The sequence below is a fragment of the Amblyomma mixtum genome, chromosome 2 (genome assembly GCF_055824585.1).
Source record: "Amblyomma mixtum isolate Tamu chromosome 2, ASM5582458v1, whole genome shotgun sequence".
In the NCBI taxonomy this organism is placed as follows: Eukaryota; Metazoa; Arthropoda; class Arachnida; order Ixodida; family Ixodidae; genus Amblyomma; species Amblyomma mixtum.
This window is the reverse complement of record NC_143013.1, coordinates 17,539,255-17,561,101: the sequence shown is the minus strand read 5'-3', so window position 1 is coordinate 17,561,101 and position 21,847 is coordinate 17,539,255. Positions and strand designations below refer to the sequence as shown.

General features: G+C 44.9%; 1 protein-coding gene across 2 annotated transcripts in view; it reads left to right on the top strand.

The window, feature by feature from the left end:
• The window catches only part of S6kII (Ribosomal protein S6 kinase II), a 25,671-nt gene extending 3,824 nt beyond the window's left edge, over nt 1-21,847 (top strand). For both annotated transcript variants that reach the window (XM_089570658.1, XM_089570657.1), the window contains exons 3-19: nt 19-153; nt 1,327-1,408; nt 1,524-1,604; nt 1,703-1,782; nt 2,151-2,257; nt 3,373-3,550; nt 4,375-4,445; nt 4,531-4,619; nt 5,585-5,752; nt 6,934-7,055; nt 8,669-8,794; nt 9,096-9,185; nt 9,933-10,091; nt 13,921-14,159; nt 15,368-15,485; nt 15,563-15,700; nt 18,273-21,847. In XM_089570658.1, coding sequence (XP_089426784.1) covers nt 19-153; nt 1,327-1,408; nt 1,524-1,604; nt 1,703-1,782; nt 2,151-2,257; nt 3,373-3,550; nt 4,375-4,445; nt 4,531-4,619; nt 5,585-5,752; nt 6,934-7,055; nt 8,669-8,794; nt 9,096-9,185; nt 9,933-10,091; nt 13,921-14,159; nt 15,368-15,485; nt 15,563-15,700; nt 18,273-18,404 — 2,115 coding nt within the window. In that variant the 3' untranslated portion in view covers nt 18,405-21,847. The remainder of the gene's footprint in view (nt 1-18; nt 154-1,326; nt 1,409-1,523; nt 1,605-1,702; nt 1,783-2,150; nt 2,258-3,372; nt 3,551-4,374; nt 4,446-4,530; nt 4,620-5,584; nt 5,753-6,933; nt 7,056-8,668; nt 8,795-9,095; nt 9,186-9,932; nt 10,092-13,920; nt 14,160-15,367; nt 15,486-15,562; nt 15,701-18,272) is intronic.

Genomic DNA, 21,847 nt, shown 5'->3' with positions numbered 1-21,847 from the left:
AATGGTTTTCATCTGTAGGACATGGACACTGGAGATATGGCTGAAGGGACTCATGAGATCGAGCTGACGAATGTCACAAAGGAAGGCCACCCAAAGGGTGACCCTAGTCAGTTCAAGCTCCTCAAGGTTCTTGGGCAGGGCTCCTTTGGGAAGGTAAGCGGTCTCATTTCTTTGCTCTGAATCCTTCAGACCTCCTCTCTGGCTATGCTGTACTTCCAGGACTTGCTAGGCAATTCTAGAGAGCTTTTTTTTTTGTCTCTTGTGTGATGTACTGGTGAGAGAGATCTGTTTTACTTTGTGTTCTTTTTCTTTATTGGTAATGTGAGCCATTCATGGGAGTCCTTGCATAGAAATCACTGACCCAATGTTTACTTCAGTGACTAGCCATCAGATCTGCTGTTATGGTGTGCAACCAGTTTTCTTCATTGTAGAGAAATAATAAATTATACTATAGTTTGTTATGGCCAGCTTCAGTTTTGGTTGTGTGAGTCGCTGAGGACGACATAAACTCACAAACCTCTGTCTTAAGAGCTATTCTGTGTCCCTGATGAGCCATGAGACATAGGCCTGTCTCTAATGCTAGTACTTTTTGTTAATTGCCACACAAGCCCATAGGCATCTATGAATCTGTTTCTTTGCATTGATGTGCTTGTCCGGTAACAGCTTTTTTTTTTGTTGCTGACGAATAAATTGACCCCCAACTTTGTGAGGAGCAGTTTTATAATATTCTCTGCAGGTAACATGCAAGTAGAGGGCAGTGAACTATTATTTTTTATCTGTTGCACTAGAATATGCCCCTCAAAATCATTTCAGGGTCCCTTTAAAAGGTACTTACACAGAAATTGAATTGTGCAATAATCTCACCTTTGATATTTCCTCCATTACTCCTCTAACGTTGACCAAAAAAAAAAAATGCCCACTTCCTATGCTGTACTGACAGCCGAAGCTAAGTAGTCGTTTTTTCTCAGATTTTGGAAAATTCTCGGGGATGTGGCAGCGGCAAAGTAGTGATGAAGTTGACTTTGGATGGGGCCTAGTTAGTCATCACTGGCTGGGCTAAAGCTTGCCTGAAATATGGCTGGCCACTTACAAAATGGTTTATGGCGGTTTAAAATCCCAAAGCGACTCAGGCTATGAGAGACACAAAAAAATGGCGACATCATCAAGTGGTCACAGGATGCGCACAGCGAGACGAGCGTCGCCATTTCAGGCAAAATGAGCAGCTTTTTCGTTGTCTAGTCCTCTTTGTCTGGGGTTGGACCTGCCAACCCTTAATGTCAGCAGCTGGTCACGTCAGTAGCTCATTGCTTCTCTCCTTTCTTGCAGGTGTTTCTGGTGAAAAAGATTATGGGCCCTGATGCAGGCACACTATATGCCATGAAAGTGTTGAAGAAGGCCACATTAAAAGGTCAGCTTTGCTTTGCAAGTGGTTAATCTGCTTGAAAGGTCTTTTTTTTTGTTGTTTAAGGCACTGTAAAACAATAATTTTGCTTTATTGCCTCTTTTTCTCCTTCCTTTTACAGTAAGGGACAGGTTAAGAACAAAAATGGAAAGGGACATCTTGGCTGAAGTTCGGCACCCCTTTGTTGTGAAGCTGCATTATGGTGAGTGTTTCCTCTGAGCCTGTCCCTTTGCTCTTGCTGTCCTTGTACTGTTCAGAAATCTACATAACGGTTCCTTCTTTCCCACTTTCTCTTTTCAGCTTTTCAGACTGAAGGAAAGCTGTATTTAATCCTGGATTTTTTGAAAGGGGGAGATCTCTTTACGAGGTTAAGCAAGGAGGTAACTTTGACTAAGCATTTTGCTTTGTCATCCCTCATCACATTACTGTTGTTTTTAATTTTCAAGCTTATGTAATGCTTTCTGCCTGGCTTCTTATTTTTCCAGCAAGCCATCTGTGTCGGGCTAGCAGGGCATATTTTAATGGGGATGCATATTTTATTACGGTGGATTTATAAACAGTGCGTAACTTCTTTCTTTTCTTCTTGTCGCATTATCCCTTTTCTTTGCTTATTGGTTTTGGATTGTGATACAAATGGTTGACGTTGCCATTGCAGTGCAAGCAGTATATGCTGTGGCGGGAAACACATGCATCTCCATTTAGTTCTGGAGTTTTCGTGTTGGCCTTTAGTTCTCCTTGTGGATTTCAGGTTATGTTCACTGAGGAAGATGTGAAATTCTACCTGGCGGAACTTGCTCTTGCTCTGGACCACTTGCACGGCCTGGGCATCATCTATAGGGATCTAAAACCGGAGAAGTACCCATGCTTTCTCATTTCCTTTTTTTTTTGTCTTTGTTTGGTTGTAGTTGCAGTGTGCTCTAGGTCGCCTTGTAAGCATAGACAACAGCTGGAAGTTTCTATACTCTTTCATTTGATGCCTTGACTTGCATGTTGAGTACGCTGACATTTGTTTTTTATTTCGACAATTCCTTCAATTTCAACTAAATGTTTTTCTGTTTGGAAACATTCGTTAAGCCGTAGGCCGCATTCGCTGGTTCCTGCGTGCAGTCGTCATCAGTGGTCGATCGTCTGTGGCACTGCAGCACGCACATGAAAGAAAACAGTGATAGAGAGAAGTGCACTTCGCTTTGGATCATGAGTTGGCTGGAAGCTTGCGTTAGCGTGGGTGTAGTGTTTTTGACTTTGGCTATATAGCTTGAGTTTGGCAGCTAATGGGGCAAAATGATGATGACAGAGGAGGAAAACCAGAGTCCCAACATAGCTATAGTTGTTGTGCTGTTGATGGAGCCAGTCGCCATTCCCCAATGCCTGGAGATTGCCTTCGATTCCACTGCACTTTCTCACTGTTCTACTTGACCTGTGAGCATGGAGTCCTATGGCCATTTGGTGGTCTGTGTTCATGACAGACTTTGGAAACAGGCAGCATTACTAGCGGCAGTACCACATTTTTTTTTTTCGTGCTTGTAGTGAAAGGAAAACATCTGCATTCCTCATTTCTTGCGGCATGTCCTATAAGTTAAGGAAGTACATTTTTTTAGTTCCTACAGTTCACAGGATGAAGTTTTCCGATTTCAGTTCGCCTTCATGCTTTGCTTGAATGCATATCTAAACCGTGGCAAGCGTCTGGTGTGATCTCCACTCGTGCAGCATGAGGCACCAAGATTTTTATTTTAAAATCTCTGCAACGGTGGTCGTATTTCGATGGAGGCGAAGCACAAAAGGTGCCCTCGTGCTGTGCAATGTTGGGGCACGTTTGAGAACACCAGGTGGTCTAAATTAATCCGGAGCCCTTCATTATGGCGTCCCTCATAGCTCGTGCCTCACTTTGAGACGTTAAACCCAACAATTTACAGTTTTTGTGCTAGATTAGTGAAGCACTCGGTATGTGTGACATTGTGTCTCCCTTGCAGCATTCTTCTGGATTCTGATGGCCATATAAGCCTGACGGACTTCGGGTTGAGCAAGGAGGCGCTCAATGACCAGAAGGCATACTCTTTTTGCGGCACCATTGAATACATGGCCCCTGAGGTCATCAACCGCAAGGGACACACAATGGCTGCCGACTGGTGGTCTTTTGGGGTACTCATGGTGAGCATGGATTTCCTTCTGACTAGCGCATAGTAATGCAAGGGAAATGCCTAATCGTTGATTCGGCATCTGCCACAAGAGTGGCTTGTCTGTCAAAGTGCTTACGATTGTGAGTTTACTCGTCAATCATACGTGCTGTCTTACGTACAGTGCACAATAGTGACTGTAGTGTTAATTGCACACTGGGATATAAGCTTTATGTGTGGTCGGCTTCAAAAATTTGTGGAATGAAGGAACCATGAAGAAATAACATCCTTAAAAAAAACTCTTGCCAGTGGCTAGGCATGCAGCCTGGGATTCACTGGTGCAAAGTGTGCGCATCTGTGTGATCAGCACACTGCATGCGCCATTTCTATAGGTGCGTGCATAAGCTGTGACGATATGACATTTTCCGCAGGTTCTGTGTTCTGTAAACTTGGCAGCCAACTGCACAGTGCGCAGTAAAAAGATTGCTTTGTTGTGAACTTTCTGATTGCTTTGAACACTGATGTTTTGAATACTAGATTTTGGGTGTGATCTGTTTGTTTTTTTCATGTGTAAGCATGGACATAGCTTGGTGATAAACGTGTAAAAATGCAACTTAATGCCATTGTTTTTGAGTTTCTTTGTGGCGGATATGCATGAAGATGTACGGTCATTAGCCAGACACATGTTGGCATAAGGCTGCTTTCACGGCTTTTGTACCTTGAAGCCTGTACAGGCAGGTCTTAGGTGCCAGCATTGTTTTGAGGAATGGTCTTTTTGCTCCTGCATTTGTAGGCTTTGTGCTGCTGTTAGACGGGCGGCGCAATTGCTCGTCACTGGTGCTCTTTTGATGTTTGCAGTTTGAAATGCTGACTGGAGGCTTGCCCTTTCAAGGAACCAATCGGAAGGAGACAATGATTCAGATACTCAAGTAGGTACTCTGCAATGAGCACAATTTCTATTGTGCTCATTGGTCAGAGCCTGCATGTGGTGCTCATCCTGTTGTTTGTTCCTAGAGCAAAGTTGAGCATGCCGCAGTTCCTGAGCCCAGAAGCACAGAGCCTTCTCAGGGCGTTGTTCAAGAGGAACCCTGCCAATCGGCTGGGTGAGGATCCATTCTTGTTTACCCACAGAATTTTGTAAAAGGAACATTGCAAATTAGTAATGTTTGCATATAACTGTGTTTTAAGCAGCCAACAACTAAAAACATTAACTCGGCACAGAAGTTGCAGCTCTTGGCAATTGGCTTGGTAAATAATCTGTAGTGGAATAGCTTTTCGCAGTTTATATTCAGTGTTCAGGCATTGCCATACCATTTTTATTACATCACATGCAACATATGTGGTTTTGTAGACCACTGCTTGTGTTCATGGGAAGTAAATAAGAGAGGTTTTATTGTGCAGCATATACCTGCAAAGAAAATCGGTGAATCTTCTTGAATGGTAACCATTATTTGAGTGTAGAATTGTAGGCTAGCATATCACAGTTGCATTGAACAGTTTTATGCACCATACTACATGCTAGCTGCTGGTGGACACTTGTTACAAGCTGCATACTAGAAAAAAAAATCTATTGCACTGCCCCTATGCACATTGAAGTCTGCAAGCTGAAACCTGTAGCAACTTGAGAGTCGTGTGGTTATGTCATTGTAGGGTATTGCAGGCATTGTATGCTGCAGTGGCTTGTGCTTAACAGCCTCCATTAAGTTGATGCACTTAAACGCATCGGGAAGAGTAGCCGCACTTTACTGTCCTGTCTCTCAACTAGTGTTTTGAGTTTGTGCTTTGCAGACCACTGATTTGTTTTGCACCCTCAAAGCCCTGTTTAACATGAGCTAGGCTGCTTCGAGAATGAGTGGACTTTTGTTTCGCTGCGAAGCATGCATGCTACACTGTAATTAAATTAGGTCCTGGAAACCTGTTGGGCGCCATCTCTGAACACTCCTGTGCATTGAGATATCAATCGTTGGGTTCACATACTGTGTTCTTAGAGCGTTATTCTTGAGAGAGCTGTGTAATGACTTGTATGGCACTGACCACATGTGTGCTTGTGGTTCATTTTTTTTTTAAGGCTCTGGTCCAAATGCTATTGGCGACATCAAGGCACACCCGTTCTTTGCTACCATTGACTGGGTGCAGCTGTACAGGCGAGAGGTGGTGCCTCCGTTCATACCGGCTGTGTCAAGGCCGGACAACACACTCTACTTTGACAGGGAATTCACATCGAAGACGCCAGAAGGTTTGCACGGTCTTTTTCTTCACTGTGTGCTATGATTTAGCACTCAAGCTCGGTGCTTGTAGTTTAATGGAATATGATCTGCCCAAGATATTTACATGTAGCTTCAACATGAAAGGGAACAGTCGGTATGCATGCAAAAATGAATTCTATTGTTACTTCTGCACTGAAGTTAAAGCTGTCTCGTAGCTATTATCCATCTAGAAGAAAAAAGCTATTTTTTAGAACATAGGAAAAAGTGTACTTTTACTCATACTCCTTGTGGAGGGATCACTGGTTGAATGTGGACATGTTCTCTTTCATATTGGAGCTGTCTTTAAATAAGAAGGTTACTAGTTTTTCTGTTCAGCCCATAAATGCTCGTAGCAGTTTATATCAGAGGCTGATGCCGACATCGAAACAAAATATGATTTCCCAGTAATGATGAAGCCTGGGCTTGAATAAACATGATTTGTATTAATTCTTTAGATGTACAGCAGCTGCTAGTATTGCCAGAGGGGGGCAGGGGTCAAAGCACTGCTTCATTGTTGCTGTGGTCATTGTAGAGTACCACAGCTGCAGAGAATTTTCTCCTTTAATAATAATGAATGGAACTTTAAAAGTGAAACCAGCTAGTTGAACAGTTTTTCTCGGATTGGTTAATGCATTGTCTTAGCTTGCGAGCAAATGGACTGCTCAGTGTTGGGAGTTTTATACGAGTGGAGCTTCCTTTCTAGATGCCTTGCTAGTCTTAAAACAGGTTCTCTTTGCTGTGTGCCACTTGTAACTTGTCCAGTGACACCCTTGGGGAAGATGGGGTCCTTGTTAAACTGGCCAGCCAGAGATCAGTGTTCCATTTATACATTTTGTGCATGCTTCATGGGCAGATGTCTCCTTGTTACGTGGTCTCGGTGTTTTTGTTTTTGCATGAATTCTCACCGCAAGCTGCTGTCTATTTAAAGTCTTTTCGCATTGTAAGGGTTCAAGCCTTATCAGTCTCACTTGTCTGTTCTCTTTTCTCCTATCGCAACAAACATCTCGTTGCACAAAAGAGTTTACAGGTAACGCCCCCCTTTTGTTTTTGCCTGTACTGTCTTTCCTTTCTATCTAAACCTCTTACTGCATTTTTGTCCTTTTTGCTAACATGGATGTCTGTTCTCTTTTTTCTTTTTTTTTTTTTCGTACTGCAATTGGCTCCATGCCAGACTCGCCTGGGGTGCCACCAAGTGCCAATGCCCACGAGTTGTTCCGTGGGTTCAGTTTTGTGGCGCCTAGTCTGACCGACGAAGACTACGTCAAAAGCAAGGACAATCAGTCCTCCAAATGGGTGAGCTCTCTGCTGCATCTGCTGTCCTCTGACAGCAGGTCTTGTGGGAGCCATCTGGCTTCAAAATCTGATTGAACACGGGTCGCTTTCTCTCTTTTGTATGTGTTAGAAGCTTTTCTGCAAGCACGGCACCACATGGGGTCATTTAGTATTTGGCTTGCTACTTATTTGTAGTAACCGGCATTTTACTGAAATTTATTGTCTAATGATAAATTATGCGATAAGGCTTGCAGTAGTGGAGCAGGATTGCAGTTGTAGACAGGGCAGCTGTGCGGGCAGTTGATGCAGTTGGGTTTGAACATGTTGTAAGCACAGGGCCCTGATGACAGCTCCCAACTGTTCTTCCTGCTGAGAATGTAGCAGATGCAGCATGTGCATGAGTAAAGCACAGCATTTTGTTGGTTTTCCCAGCGGATCGGCTGGGTTTCAGTAATGTGAACTGGACTTCCGGGAAGAATGGGCTTCCTTAGCATTCAAGCTTTGGCGAGGCTGGTCCATTTCCCTAGGTTGGCTGAAGAACTGGACGCGCTTGTTGATTGGTAACTATTAAAGGGGCAGAACACTTGAATTTTAAGCATCCAATTTTTTTACGTACAATGGCAAGCTTGCTGTCTAAGGTGCTCAGTTCTGCAACGGTTTTGTTAAAATTGCTGTAGATCATTTTTGCAGGGATTTTTTTTATCAGTGCGTACGCCCTTTTTCATCTATGCCGATGCTGGAAATCGTGATCAGTGAAAGCGATGCTGATTGCACATTGGCAGAAGTGGTGTACCGAAGAATAATGTAAATCTCTCTCCTGAGACAGTAATCACTTTTTTAATATAGAGTAGCATCCATTTTAGTTTCCACGTCCAAAGCTGTTACTGCATAGTGACATATACCTCATCGAGGAAATTTTTACTGGACCATGGTTGTTGCTGCCTCTTCCAAGAAATGCAAAACACAGTGGCACCATCTAGTGACAAAAGCTTAAAGCACATCATTGGCAATGTGAAAGGTGCATTGCTTTGCATTGGAAGGTTCATAAACTTGACGCGTTTTGGTCCGTGGTCGGTCCCTTTAATGATGCTAGTGGCTTCTGGTGTTTGGTGCTTAAGATTGTGAAAGCTGCAGATTATTCTTGGTACTTGGGGGAATTCTCCGAGTGGACATAGTCAATGCCACCCTTTCTTGGGCAATGAAAAATAAAAAAGCTGCTCTATGAGTAATGTCGTAGCGTTATCATGCTGATGCTGGAGTTAATAAAAGTGTGCAATTTTTTGTGTTGTTCAGTGTTTCATGAAAAGCACATAAATGAACTCTTTGTCAACTCGGACGTGTGTCTTTCAACGGCAAGGTGCCTGTTAAATTGTGCATGACCGTTTTTATTTTCACCTGCTCATTTCAGTCCAGTTTGTCCGTTTTATTTTCTCTTTTTTTTCACTGTTGCAGTAATTTGTACAGAGACAAAGTAAAATGGGTTTAACTGTGTGGGTCTCTTTTATGGGTGTCATATCCCTGCAGATGTGTTCACCAGTTCTACTTTATCTTGTGGCGTTGGTGTTTTAATGATGCCCGTCTTGGGTGTTCACTGTCCTGTAATGTAATTTTGTATCCTTGGTGCTGGGTTGCAGTATGGTCTTGCCTTCAAGGAAGCGATCACAAAGGAGTATGAGCTCAAGGAAGACCTTGGCTTAGGTTCCTATTCAACTTGCAAAAGAGCTGTGCACCGGGCAACTGGAAAAGAGTACGCCGTCAAGGTACGCTGTCACCTCTGTTTTTGCTCTGCTAGATCCAGCTATAATCTACCGGGCAAAGGATTTTTGCTGCCTGGCCAACTTATTGTCCTTGTATTTTGAATGGCTAGGCAAAACGAAAATGCTTGAGGCAATAGTCGGAAGTCAATCTTAAAGCACCATTTTTAATTTGTTGTGCCAGTCCTACCTTATTTGTAGGAAGAAGAGTGTGAACGGATTTGGTAAGCTAAGAAGGAGGTAGTAAAAATGTACCATGTGCTACTTCGAAGTTTTCAGTTCATTGAAGCACTGTTTATAATTTTAGATCATTGACAAATTCAAGAGAGACTGTCAAGAGGAAGTGGAGATACTGCTGAGGTACGGCCAGCACCCGAACATACTCACCGTGTATGATGTAAGTGGAATTCTGCCTTCCTATACTTAAGGGGGGACACTGGTCTTGAAAAGAAAATTTTATTAATTTAGTCATTGTTATGAAATTTTCAGGGCACATATATTTTTGTGCGCTGATTCTAGATATGTCATTTAGTTTCATGTAAAACAATTCCTTGAGCACTTATGCACTTTTTATGCTAGTATTTTGCGGAGAGTTTTGAAGAAAATTTGCTGCAGGAAACTCGCTGAAATGTATGCCATTGGGTTCTCTTGACACCAAGAAATACAATAAGGGTAAAATTATCATCCTGGCTCTCACAGAACTTGAGTAATAGGGTACTGAAGCTGCCACTTCAGAAACAGGAATAGTACACACTTTCCTTCTCATTTCTGAAGTGACCCTTTTACATTTTACCCTTTTTGTATTCTTTGGTGTCAAGAGAACCCAATGGCATACATTTCAGAGAGTTTCCCGCAGCAAATTTTGTTCAAAACTCTCCGCAAAATACTAGCATAAAAAGTGCATAAGTGCTCAAGGAATTGTTTTACATGAAATTAAATGAGATATTTAGAATCAGCGCACAAAAATACATGTGCCCTGAAGATTTCGTAACTGTGACTTCATTAATAAAAATTTTTTTTTCAAGACCAGTGTCCCCCCTTAATTGGTATTTTGGTGGCTGTGACCTTTCCCTTATGCCTAATGCTGTGCGAATCTAAGGGTTCTTCTTTCTCTCCCTTTTTTTTTTGGCCTTGTCAAAAACAGGTGTACCAGGATGCCACATCAGTGTACATAATCATGGAGCTGCTCAAGGGCGGCGAGCTCCTGGATCGGATCCTAAACCAGAAGCACTTCAGCGAGAGGGAAGCTAGCGCTGTACTAGAAGTTATTGCGAAGACTATGAAGTTCCTGCACGACAATGGGGTGAGTGCTGCTCGTGCCCTGCCCCACCTATCTGTACTCATGTGATGCTACAGTCAGATACTACTCGAGAGTGAAGCGGAAGATGCCTTTCGACGGAGGCCTTCCGGCCAATGGCATCGGCAGATTTCTTGATGCTACAGTTAATCTGATTGAAGCGTGGATTGGCTGCAGCACCTGTTCAAGTGTATGTAAGAAGAGTTATGTGCCAATTGTTCATGTTGTGTGCGTGATAACTTTGCTTTTATTGGACCAGAATACAGTAGCTTTTTCATTAAAGGGACAGTGAGGAGAGCTCTATCAATATTTTTTTTACAGCAAAATCCGATAGTTTGGCATTTCATGGCTTTTTTGCCACTTGGCCGGCAGCGAAAGATGCATTTATTTCTAAGAAATTTGGATTCGAAGTTGAAAAAGTTTTTCCCGCCGCTCTGATTCAAACTTGGGATTCGTCTATGACGACAGAGGACTAAGAGACGTGAAACATGACGTAACGCAGACTCCGTGATTTCTGACGGCCAGCAGTGCGGCCTGGCAGTAGCCGAAAAGAAAGCTACCGCCGGCAGCACGTTGAAGGCATCTATCGGCTATTGCGGCCGTCGCTACCGTCGCTTCGTTTACGTTTGCACCAGCGTTTTGCCAGCGTTACGATGGATCCCGTTCTTGAAGTCGTCAACGAAGTTCTAGCAAATAGACACCTTTAGCATACCGTGTACCTTGTTACCGCTAGCGGAACACCGGGAGCCTGCCTACTGCTGGTAAGCAGGCGCTTATTGGTCCCAATGCTGCAGGCGCGCGCGTAGCTGCCGGATACGTGGCGCCATCTGGCGACGTCAAGGAGATTTGCGCATGTATTGGCTGCGCCTCAGTGATTCGTAGCTTCTCGTGTTCTAGTGTTTCTTGAACCATTGGTTCTAGCAACACTGTTTTGTCCTATAACGTCATCACGCTTGTACTTGAGAGTTTGGCCTGTGGCGGCGATACCTGTATTTTGGTTCTTGCTCTTTTCTACGTTACAAGAACTTTGTTGTCAGTATGAGTGGCGTTTTTGTAATCAGGAGCTGGTATTCTGTCGATACAAGCCAGCTTCAATTTCTCCTCAGTGTCCCTTTAAGAGGAACTCGATTAAGATAAATTCTCGGATACGATGAACAAAATGAGAACATTTATTTGGCTTCCTACAGAGTCAGTTTTTGAAAAATCCACTTAAGACTAACTGTTTTGCATTTCCTTTGGTTAAGACTAACTTTCCCAGCGACTAGGACCCACGGTGACTCTGTGCAACAGTACTCGAAGAGCGGCCTGGAGCGCTCTAGAAGCAAGCTAGAGAAAAATGAAACCCACAAGAGAGCTTCCCCGCATCTTTAGTTTACCCAGCAAGTTAGCTTCCCCCACTCATTCTTGCAAAGGTGCAGGGAAGTGTCCTTGCGAGTGCGGGTAGGAAAGGCAGGTCCCCTTCGCGCCTGCTTGCGTGCGGTGCATCGAACTGACATGACCAGAGCTCAGTGTTGCGCGCGTATTATGTGCTGCTTGTTGCCTCTGGCGGACTAAAAGGCGCATAGGCAAAGAGTACACCTGCTACTGGACTTGGTGCTAACACAGGTAGACGAAAGCCGACAGTTAGACTGACGTGGCGTGACAGCACGGGTTTTCATGGCGCAGAGACCCGAGACTGCCTCGCATCAGTGCCCAGTACGCGTCGCCAGCGGCGGCTGGAAAGACATGAGGTGCATCTGCTCGAACACTTGATAATTCACCAGCACGGTTACAAGCAAACGTTCACCCACGCTAGTGCAGGAGAGATTCCCCATGGTCGAACGGGACGCGATGGGACAGGACGTTCCCCCCCATGGCCTCGCCCTGCTGGTGAAGAGCGGAGCGCCATGCCGAACATCCATACGTGTCGGGTTTCCGAGCTGAAGAGAAAGTCGTCTCTCCGCGCGCAGCAATCTCGCCATCTGTGGTGCTTGTGTCGCTGCGACGCTGGCGCCCTCACTTGTTATTTAATAGCCAACTAGGGAAAATGCATTGCGGGGAAGCTAATCACAGGGGACGAGCGATGCAAGGTCCCCACAAATTTAGGCACTGAAATCTAACACTTTGCATGCTTCTGCAATGATAGTCTGTATGTTGGTGCTGGGACATTTTTCAAGATTCAGTCTCCCTTGTAAAACTTTTTTTGCGAGCTGGCACATCTTGCCTTGTAACACTTAGCACAAACACTGACACACTACAAGAAAGATGACATGCACACATGGGTGCTAACACATGCACTAAGAGCTAGTGCCTGTGCATGTGTGTGCATATATGTACAGTCGAACCCGGATATATCGAATTCGAAGGGGATCGGAAAATAGTTCGATATAGCGAAAATTCGATATACAGATATAGGCTAAAACTGCACTCCCGATCATAACAAATTGTGGCTTACCGTTTGGAACAGCCGCGAATCACATAGTATGGGCGCGCAATGTGAAAGCGCTTTATTTCGCGGAAAAAAAAAATCACTAATTTTGGGCTGCTTTTTCCCCTGGGAAACGAAGTTCAAAACACTGGCCTCGATCTTCTCGAGACTGTCCAGGTGCGAGAGCACAGTGCCTTCCATTTCGCCGCAACAGCGCCGAATCAGGCTAACGCTGACGCCAGTTCAGTGGCTGCGCACGGACGCGTTTCTTCGACGACACAGTTGCCCTCGTCGTCGCTGGAGTCGGCGCTTTGAACGCCAGCTACCGCTTGAACTTCGCTGTCAGCGTTAAAGTCCTCAACAGTCACTTCGGACGGAACGGCGCCGAGAAAATTGGACAAGTCGCGAAACGCGTCGTCCAAGCACTCATCGTCATCTAAATCTTCCGGACATTCATCTCCGGCCACTTCAAGGCCTGCCTTGCCAAAACAGTTGGCTACTGGGGCCTGCTTCACGTCGCGCGCTGAAACACAGGCACACACACACACACAAAAAAAAAAAACATGCGAGGCGCAGATGGAGCGATAAGAGCGAAGCCTATGCGAGCGGCAATCAACGTGGCTGCGAAGGAACGACAGAGGGAAAAGAAAGAGCAGGGAGAAAGATCGGCGCTCTGGGCTTCGTTTTTTTTGTTTTTTTTCTGAGCTCTCTCTTTTCCCCAGACCCACGATGAGCCCACGAGCGACCGTTTTCTCTCTCTCTCTTTCCCCAAGAAGCGTGGTCGCCGCGCGTCTCCATGCGGCGCTCTCTCTTCGCTGATCTCCAATGACCTTGACGGAGCACACGCCGGCGGTACAGGAGGAGAGGAGGAGCGGGAAAGCTCGCGCCGGTGACCGCAAAAACGGGGAACAAAAAAAAAAAAGGGGGGGCCCTGCGCCTGCTGACTGCGGAAATGTTCTCCGCTGAGGCGGCTGAGGACCGGACAGGAATGTCTTTGGGGAAAGCGCACCTTCCAGGGGTGCAGCGCGGCGCGGCGTTCGATATATCCAATGTCCGGCGAAAATGGAATTCGATATACAACGCAACTGTCCTATACTTTTACATAGTATTTTCAAGGGGGTAATCTGTGTGTTCGATATAGCCAATAATTCGAAATATGCGGGTTCGATATATCCGGGTTCGACTGTATTTGCTAAATATAACTAAGTCGGTATAGGACATTCGTTCTAGCATCAGTAGTAGCCCCCTTTTGTTCATACTGCTTGCAGGTTCTCAAGGAGCCTGCTTCCCAAAAGCTTAAATATGGTCCTAAAATTGCTGTATTTCAGAGTTTTCCCTGTGGCAGATAACTGTTCATTTGAGTGCAAGTCCTCAGCTGCCAGGTTTGCCAGGGCATTTCAAACTTGTGTTGTGGTCATCTGTGCGCAGGTTGTACACCGTGACCTGAAGCCCTCCAACATCATGTACGCAGACGAGAGTGGCAGTCCCGAGAGCCTGCGCATTTGCGACTTTGGCTTCGCAAAGCAAATGCGCGCCGAGAATGGGCTTCTAATGACACCATGCTACACGGCCAACTTTGTGGCGCCCGAAGTGCTGAAGAAGCAGGGATACGACGAGGCCTGTGACATCTGGAGCATGGGCGTGCTCCTGTACACAATGCTGGCAGGGTGTGTTGGCATGTTAATCAGATCGGCTTTCAGGACCAAGAAGTGTTATTTATTAAAGCTACCTGTGTGTTGGCTGGAACATGTGCGGCTAATGGCGTCCCTAAAAATTTTATTTTACAAAATAAGACAGCTTTAGTTCGTGCTGCTTGTGGGTCTTGGTTTCAAGCAGTAATTGTAGACATTATCTAGCTGTTTAAAATAGCAGCCAAGTAGCTCTGGTCTTCACTTGCGTCAACATGAAGAGACTTTGTGAGTGCTTAATTACCTGTGCTGATTTAAACTTGTGCAGGGAGTGTTGTGTCCTTATCTCAAACTTTTTATTTCAATAAATATAGGCTAAACTGAGCGTGTCAAGCTGAATATTAAGAACAGTTCATTTAAATTGTAAGTTGCAATACCAGATGGCCAGAAAAAAAAAATCAGACGAATTTCAAAATACAAATGTTTATTTTGGAATTAATAATATAGAAGGTGTTCATTAGCTATCTGCATACTTAGCTGCCATGGCTAGTGATGTGTCTGCTTAAAAATAGTATCAAATGAAAACTGCCCTTTTCTGAAGCAATGCTGTAAGCCTCAGAATTGGCTTAATTTGATGCTCTGAATTTCTTGCTAAAAAGTAGTGCTTCAGTGAGGACACAAAGTTAGATGTTTAGTTCAAATGCTTGGTCATGCACAAGTGCTTAAGCTAGTTTAGAAAATTTTATTTTTGCTCCAGTTCTAGACTGAAATTGTATTTTGTTGAAAGTTTCATTGCCTCTTTCATTAATGGCCTTTTTCACTGCCTTTTGTGTCCAGAAAAACAATGACCTGTTTTGTTGGCTAAATTAAAGTATTGTTGAATATCCCTAGATGTATCCCAGCACCTTGAAGTATGCAGCATTTGCTTCCCTCTCGAAACAATTTACAATCTCTTTTTTTCACAAATTTTTCGCTACAATTAGCCCTTCATATAAATATGTTTTCACTACAATTAGCCCTTCATGTTTTGTAAATATGTATTACCTTGTGAAAGATGCTTGGAAGGTTCCGTAGCAGAACTTGTTGTGCTTCTAAGTGGCTGGCGGAGCTGTACTTGATGGAATTGCTTGATGGTAAAGTACCCTTTGAACCAGAAGTGAAATAAAAAAAGGCAACATAACCTTCAATCTAGTTTGCCGCTGATCACGTACAAAGACTCATGCTTGCCCGTAATGTCTCCTCTGCAGGCACACACCCTTTGCAAATGGACCCAATGACACACCAAACCACATATTGGCCCGGATTGGAGAAGGGAGGTTTGACCTAATGTCGGGAAACTGGGCCAATATCTCAAGTCCAGCAAAGGTGCATTGTTTGACCGTCTTGTTCCGGCGCTCCTAGCCCCAGTTAGATTTGTGCTCTAACCTCCTGTCCTGTTGCAGCATCTAGTCCAGAAAATGTTGCATGTGGACCCCAAGCAGAGATACAGGGCAGCTGATGTCTTGGGACATGCCTGGATTGTGAATAAGAACAATCTTCCAGTCAGCAGGCTCTCCCATCAGGAGCCTCATCTGGTGAAGGTTGGTCCAGCTCTTCCCTCCGCCTTTTCTTTTCTTTTTAGTGCACTAGTGCTTATAGTGGCTATTCCCGACATTTAGCCGTTTTTGTGTGTGTGTGTGTGTGTGAGAGAGAAAGAGAGAGAGAAAGAAAGAGAGAGAGAGAAAGAAAGAGAGAAAGAAAGAGAGAAAGAAAGAGAGAAAGAAAGAGAGAGAAAGAAAGAAAAAGAGAAAAAGAAAGAGAGAAAGAAGGCTGCTTCTGGTAGGTGGGCCACCTGTAATTGTAATGCAAGCAACCTGCACGCACGCGCGCGCGCAAAATAAAAGTAATGCAGAAAACACCAATTTTTCGGGCAAAACAGCATGCATACAGGGTGTCCCAGCTAACTTGGACCAAGATATTGAAAAAACCCAAGCGTTCTTCAGAACTGAAATCGCCTGGATGTTGTTAACTTGTTAGAGTTTATCTAAAGTTACAGAACAATTTTTTTTGCTCATCCAACTTCAATAATAAGTTGAGATAACTAAAGTAACTTTTTGAGTATAGCTTGAAAAGTTCAGGCGTCAGTAGGAAAGTTGCGGAGCTCTACAGATATTGACCAACCCAGGCACTTTCAACGAGATAGACTTAGCGTGGCCGTTTTTATTGCGAAAGCAATATTGCTAGCACTTTTCTGCCGTCGGTGGAGGTCGTTCCTTCGCTGTCACGTGGCACGACCACGTGACAGCATGACGTCACGACCAGAGGAGAGCAGGGGCCCCAACACGTCTCTTCGGCCGTAGTCGTTCCTTCGCTCGGCGCGGCGGCTACCACGTGACGGCCTCCTCAGCCCTCCGCGTGAGGGCGCTCGCTAGGAGAGGATACACGGGGCGCCGCAGGCGCACTCCGCTTAAGTCATGTCTGAGGAGTTGTACAAGGCGTACTGCGCGCAAACGCCGGCGCCGTGCCGAGGAGACAGATGAAGAAAGGCAAGAGCGGTTGGCTAGGCAACGCGCCTATGCCCCTATACTGCAGAATGGCGAGCCCGGCGGCATTCTACAAGTTCTCTTTCTTTCAGTCGCAACAACAAGGCATCCCGCGGAGAACCGGTGGTGGCGTTCCTCCCTTCCTTTACAGTGCGGTTATGGTGTCCACCGAGATGACAGAGAATTACTGCGCCATTTCCTTTCCTCAAAAAGCCGGTAGCCACGCATGACCTGTAGACGCGGCGCACTGCGTTCCTTCACTTGGAGGCGCTGCGCGCTTTCGCAACCTACCAGGCTTAACCAAAGCTAAGCCCCCGCCAATTTTTATTCGGGGAAAACGAAATCCCACGGAGTTTGAGAAAATACCATGTGACAGCGCTTTCATCCGTGCTTTGTAAAAAACATCACTCGCTTTGCGCCTTTCGTGCTGCCCAAGACAGAGCTTCGCGTTGTGCTTGGTTCCAAGATGAGTGCCAGTGGGTTCGGGCGGCAGTTGACAGAAAGCACGGCTCCCGTTTCTGTGGCGATAATTGCGCTATCACGTTAGCAGAATGCATGCGGAGGAACAAGGACAATCTCATGAGTTCGAATTTGGGAGCAAGACCCCAACTAGCAAAGACTCATTATAACAAGACGCATTAGGTATCCGAGCCCAGTTGATTTTCCTTCGTTCTGTTTTTGCTGGATGGTAACAGACAAGCAACAGTGGGAGAAACAGCTTTTAGAAGAGACACAAGCGGGCACCTCGCTGCCTTGTGGTCTCGCGTGACTTCTTGCGTGTCGGTGGCAAACAGATTGCAGTGTTAAAGTCTGTTTGACACATGCTTAGGATCCGAAACTTACAGGCAGAAAACAGGCTTCAGTTATTTTCAGCAAATTGGCATGTGTGGCATTCAAAGCACTGTATCTGTTTCTTCTGGGCAAAAAAATAAAAACTACCAACTCGACCACAAGCAGGAACTAGAGAATTTTAGAGTTCTACTCTAACAGTGACTCACTCTTTTTTACTGAAATTCATAGTAACGGCATTTGTGTTGCTGTAGCACGCTTATAGCTTTTGTGTTGTTTGGGCCTCCCGCCCACTTGTCGGGCCGGGCCAGGTAGGCGAGAGCTTCCTCCGACTCAGGTCGGGCCCGGCCGGGTAATGGCAGAGGGTACCGGGCCTGGGTCGGGCACGAGCCAGTGATTACAGCCCATGCAGTGTACTGATTTGCACACCCTTGTGAAGGCAAATGCAAAATGTGTATTCACAGCGCATCTTTTCTTCGGTCACACAAGTAAAGTAAAATGTTGTTTCTCTCGAACCGGAAATAAAGAAAAATGGCTAAACTTCGCGATTGAGTACATTTGGCAATGCAGTTCTTCAGTGCAAAAGCGCTTGTATGGAGTGAAAGAAATGGTCATGTGCATCTGGATAGGATGGATGCACACACCTGGATGAGCAGTGCTTGCGCCTCTTGCTTTGGCTGCAGTGGCAGAGATGGAAATGCATCTTGGGGTGGGGAAAAGGATTCCTGACGTGAAGGAACAGCAGTGCGTTTTCTTCCATCCCTGTTTTTGGTCTCGGCAACATGCGGCAGACAGATGCGATTGCTACTGCACAGCTGTACACCTTGCCTCTTTGTTGCAGGGGGCCATGGCAGCGACGTTCAGGGCCATCAACAACTATCCCAAGCCTCCTAACCTTGAGCCTGTCGCAGCGTCTGAACTGGCCAGGAGACGGGCCAATAAAACCCGGCATCTTTCATCCACAGAGGTCTGATGAGAGATCCCGCCCCTTTTTTCGTTGTTGTTGAGAAGGAAGAAAAACATCGACACTGCTTTGCCTTTCTCATGTTTGGTGACAGCTTCGTTGGACTGGTCAGCGCAGAGTTCAGCGTGCATTTGTCAGTTTTCCGGAACCCGTGTTCTTATTGTTCCTTCATACGTGCTTTGTTTTAAATCGTGGTCACTGAGCAGTAGCTGGAGTTCTTGTGTTTGCAGACTCTCTTGTTGTTTCTAGAGATATGGGCCTTTGTGAGAGTTCAGTGATGCTGTATTGAATATGCTGCGAGGTGTTGCGAGGAACAGGAGATGGAAAGAAAAAAAAAAAACTACCTAGGCTAGAAGAGTTCAAAAGTGCCTCTGTATGCAAGTTTTCTTCATGGCATTGGGAAGCAGATTTCTCTCTTCAATTCCCTTTTTTTTGTCTTCTTTTTTTTGGGGAACTAATAAGTAGTCAAAGCAGAAACATGTTGCACATTGCTTTGGCATTTTATAGTATATATATATTATATATGTGTTTATGTGTATATCTTTATTGTTCATGTTGCGCATGCAATTATGTGTCACTGAAGTACCTAAGGTTATGTGCCATCGGATATCTTATAGGCCGAGAATGATTTTTTTTTCTATGTATTTTTAAAGTTGTTTTAATCCCTTGATAGTCTTGGTTTTCGAAGGAACTTGCAGAAACGTTTTGTTGCGCATAGCAGCTTGGTGCGAGTGCAAGAGCTGGCGCTTCTGATTGATCTACAAATTGGAGAAAAGACTGGTGACTGTGCTTGCATGAGAAAAGAATGCTATAGGCATTGACAGAGTGTTCCTGTACAGGTTGCCCCTTTTCGAGATGGCTCTGGTGGGAGCAATCGCATTATTCACTTTGTGGCTGTACACTGTGCTTCTGTGTTGTTGACTGCGAAGGTAATAGAGAGAATGTTGTGTAGAGTTAGGTTCTTAGCATGTACAGATGTTCCTCGCACCACTTCATCATTTCCAGCTAATACATTGTCCTTTTTATATGTTCAGTTGATGACATTCTGGTTTGCTCTGAAGCATGCCAGCCATGTCATTTAGAAAACAGAATGACCAATGATCATCAGTCGCCAATAGCCATTGCCGATTTGTAGTTGAGCCCTTTTTTTCCTCCTTTTTCTGCTTTGCTTGTGCCAGCTTTGTTTTGTTTACACTTAGCCCTGCATTTTAAAAAAAGGCTCCCTGACAGAGTGCAAGACATGCCTTGTGAATAAAAGGGGGTTGGGGCCCTGCAGTAGTGAAAAAAAGATGGACCTAGCTTAAATGCCTCAGCACCCTGGTCAGTAGCTTACACTTGTGATGTGCCTACTGTTAATCAGAATTTCAAGATTTCTTTGCACCAGTAAAATTCAGCTGTTATGTTGCCTTAGCCAAGAAGTAAGACTTCCTGTGCCTTTTTAATTGGAATATAGGGGGTGGCAGTAGCATTGGTTTTTTTGGTTGGGTCAGCACAACAAGCTGTTCTTAATGGCACATACTGCTATTTGAGGTTTCTGGGGGCTACAGCATTAGTTCCATGTTCAGGCATTTTCGTGTTCCATGTAGCAAGTGTGCCTGTCAGCTGTTATACTGCAGGAAACTCAGTGATTTCTTTTTTTTTTTTCCTTTTGCATTTGAGCCGTGTCAATGCCACTTTAAAAAAGTGCATTTTGTCTATTGCTGTGTTGTCCATAGTTCCACGTGAAATTTATTGTGCTGTTGCACTGTTCACAATAGGTACAATATGTGTGAAAATTTGTTGTTATATTTAGTGTTTTGAAGCCACAAGCCCAACACCTAAGTTAGTTGTCAGCTGGAAAGAGTATGCTTTCTGCACATTAGCCCGAAGGGTGTGGGTAGAGACGTTCATGAAATGACATCAGCATTAGCTGCTTATTCTGCTTGCCAGTTAGTTATTGTCTGTAGCTGATAGGCATCTCTGATAACTGCACACAACGACACTTGCGTTGTATTGAGTAGAAATGGCTTTTGCATTCTATTCCCCGCAGTCTGCTGCAGTTTGAGGCACAGACACCAGGCTTCAAATTGTTGCTCTTATGGTGAATGCCCCCACTGCTTGAACGCTGTGGACATGAGTCATGTTTGTAAATACACGCGACTGCACTGCTTGTGTTCACTTGTGAAGGCTGTTTGGTGTACTACTGTGTTATCAGCACACGGCCTATGTACCTGTGGAAGTAGCGGAATATCTGTTGTGAGACGACTTGCGTATTTCTTTTTCTGAGCTGAAGCTTCCTTTTTATCCTCGCAAGGAGCAGCTGAGAGCAACGACTTAAAACAAGTGATAGTTTCAGCGGGTGCTGTGTTTTGATGCCTGGTGAGGTCGCACAGCTTGTTGGGGCCCCTTGACTTTCGTTTTCTTACTGTGCTTGTTCTAGTTCTCGAAGTTTACAAAAATGTGTTTTTTTTAAGACGTCATTTTCAGTTCATAGAGGCGAGTAGCAAGAAAAGCTGGGTGTGAACTCTGGTACAGTCCGAGTTATGGTGACAAGTGGCTTTTGTTCTCATTCTTGCATTATCCACGAAGAAGGTTTCTGCTGTCTGAATTGCTTGGAGCTTACCAAGAAGTGGCAGCTCAGAGTAGACAGAGCAATGAATTTTGAGAAGAAAAAAAAAAGTGCCAATGTTTTTGTAACACTTCAGTTGAAAAGCTGGAACTGTGCGAAAGTTCCACATGTACATATGAACAGCAGTTATGCCCTGGAAAGATTTCGGTGGATGGCAGTTTAGGAGTCCAGGGTGACTTAATTCACGATACAAACGAGTTCCGCTTCTTCTGCAGTGCTTCACTGTTGCGTCGTGTTCGACTGGAAATGTGTGATGTGGCACTAGGCTCTTGCCGTAGTCTCATTCCAGTGTTTCAATAGCCGTCCAGGTTGATAAGGCTTGGATATCGACGCCCTTTCAAAACTGTCTTCTGCTGTCTTGTGAGTGTGGATCAGATGTCACAACTTTGCAAAATTTAGTATTGTGGATTGTGTATTTTCTTCCGCACTGCTCTCTCTACACCCCCCCCCCCCTTTTGAAGCTTCTGCAAGAGCGCAGTGCGTCAAGCGATGGCACGGCCTCATCTACTGCGTCAAATGGCCATTTTCACAGCATGCCAACGACTTCCGAGAACAAAGCCGTTGACCAGCGAATGGACGCCCCATTGAATCATCCTGGCCCCCTTTGTTCTCAGGTTTTTCTCATCTGAAGTATGCTCCCGATAGGATGTGAAAGTGCGTCTTCACTTTATACAAGAGTAGGGCCCCTTGGATGGACACGATACTTAACCTTTTAACACCTGGAATCCCTCCCTGCTGTCAAGTTTTTGTAGCTGGTTAGACTTGTATTGATGTGATTTCTCTTCCACAGCATATGTTTCAAGACAGTGCTAAACAATAAACACTTTGATACATTGTTGACGGA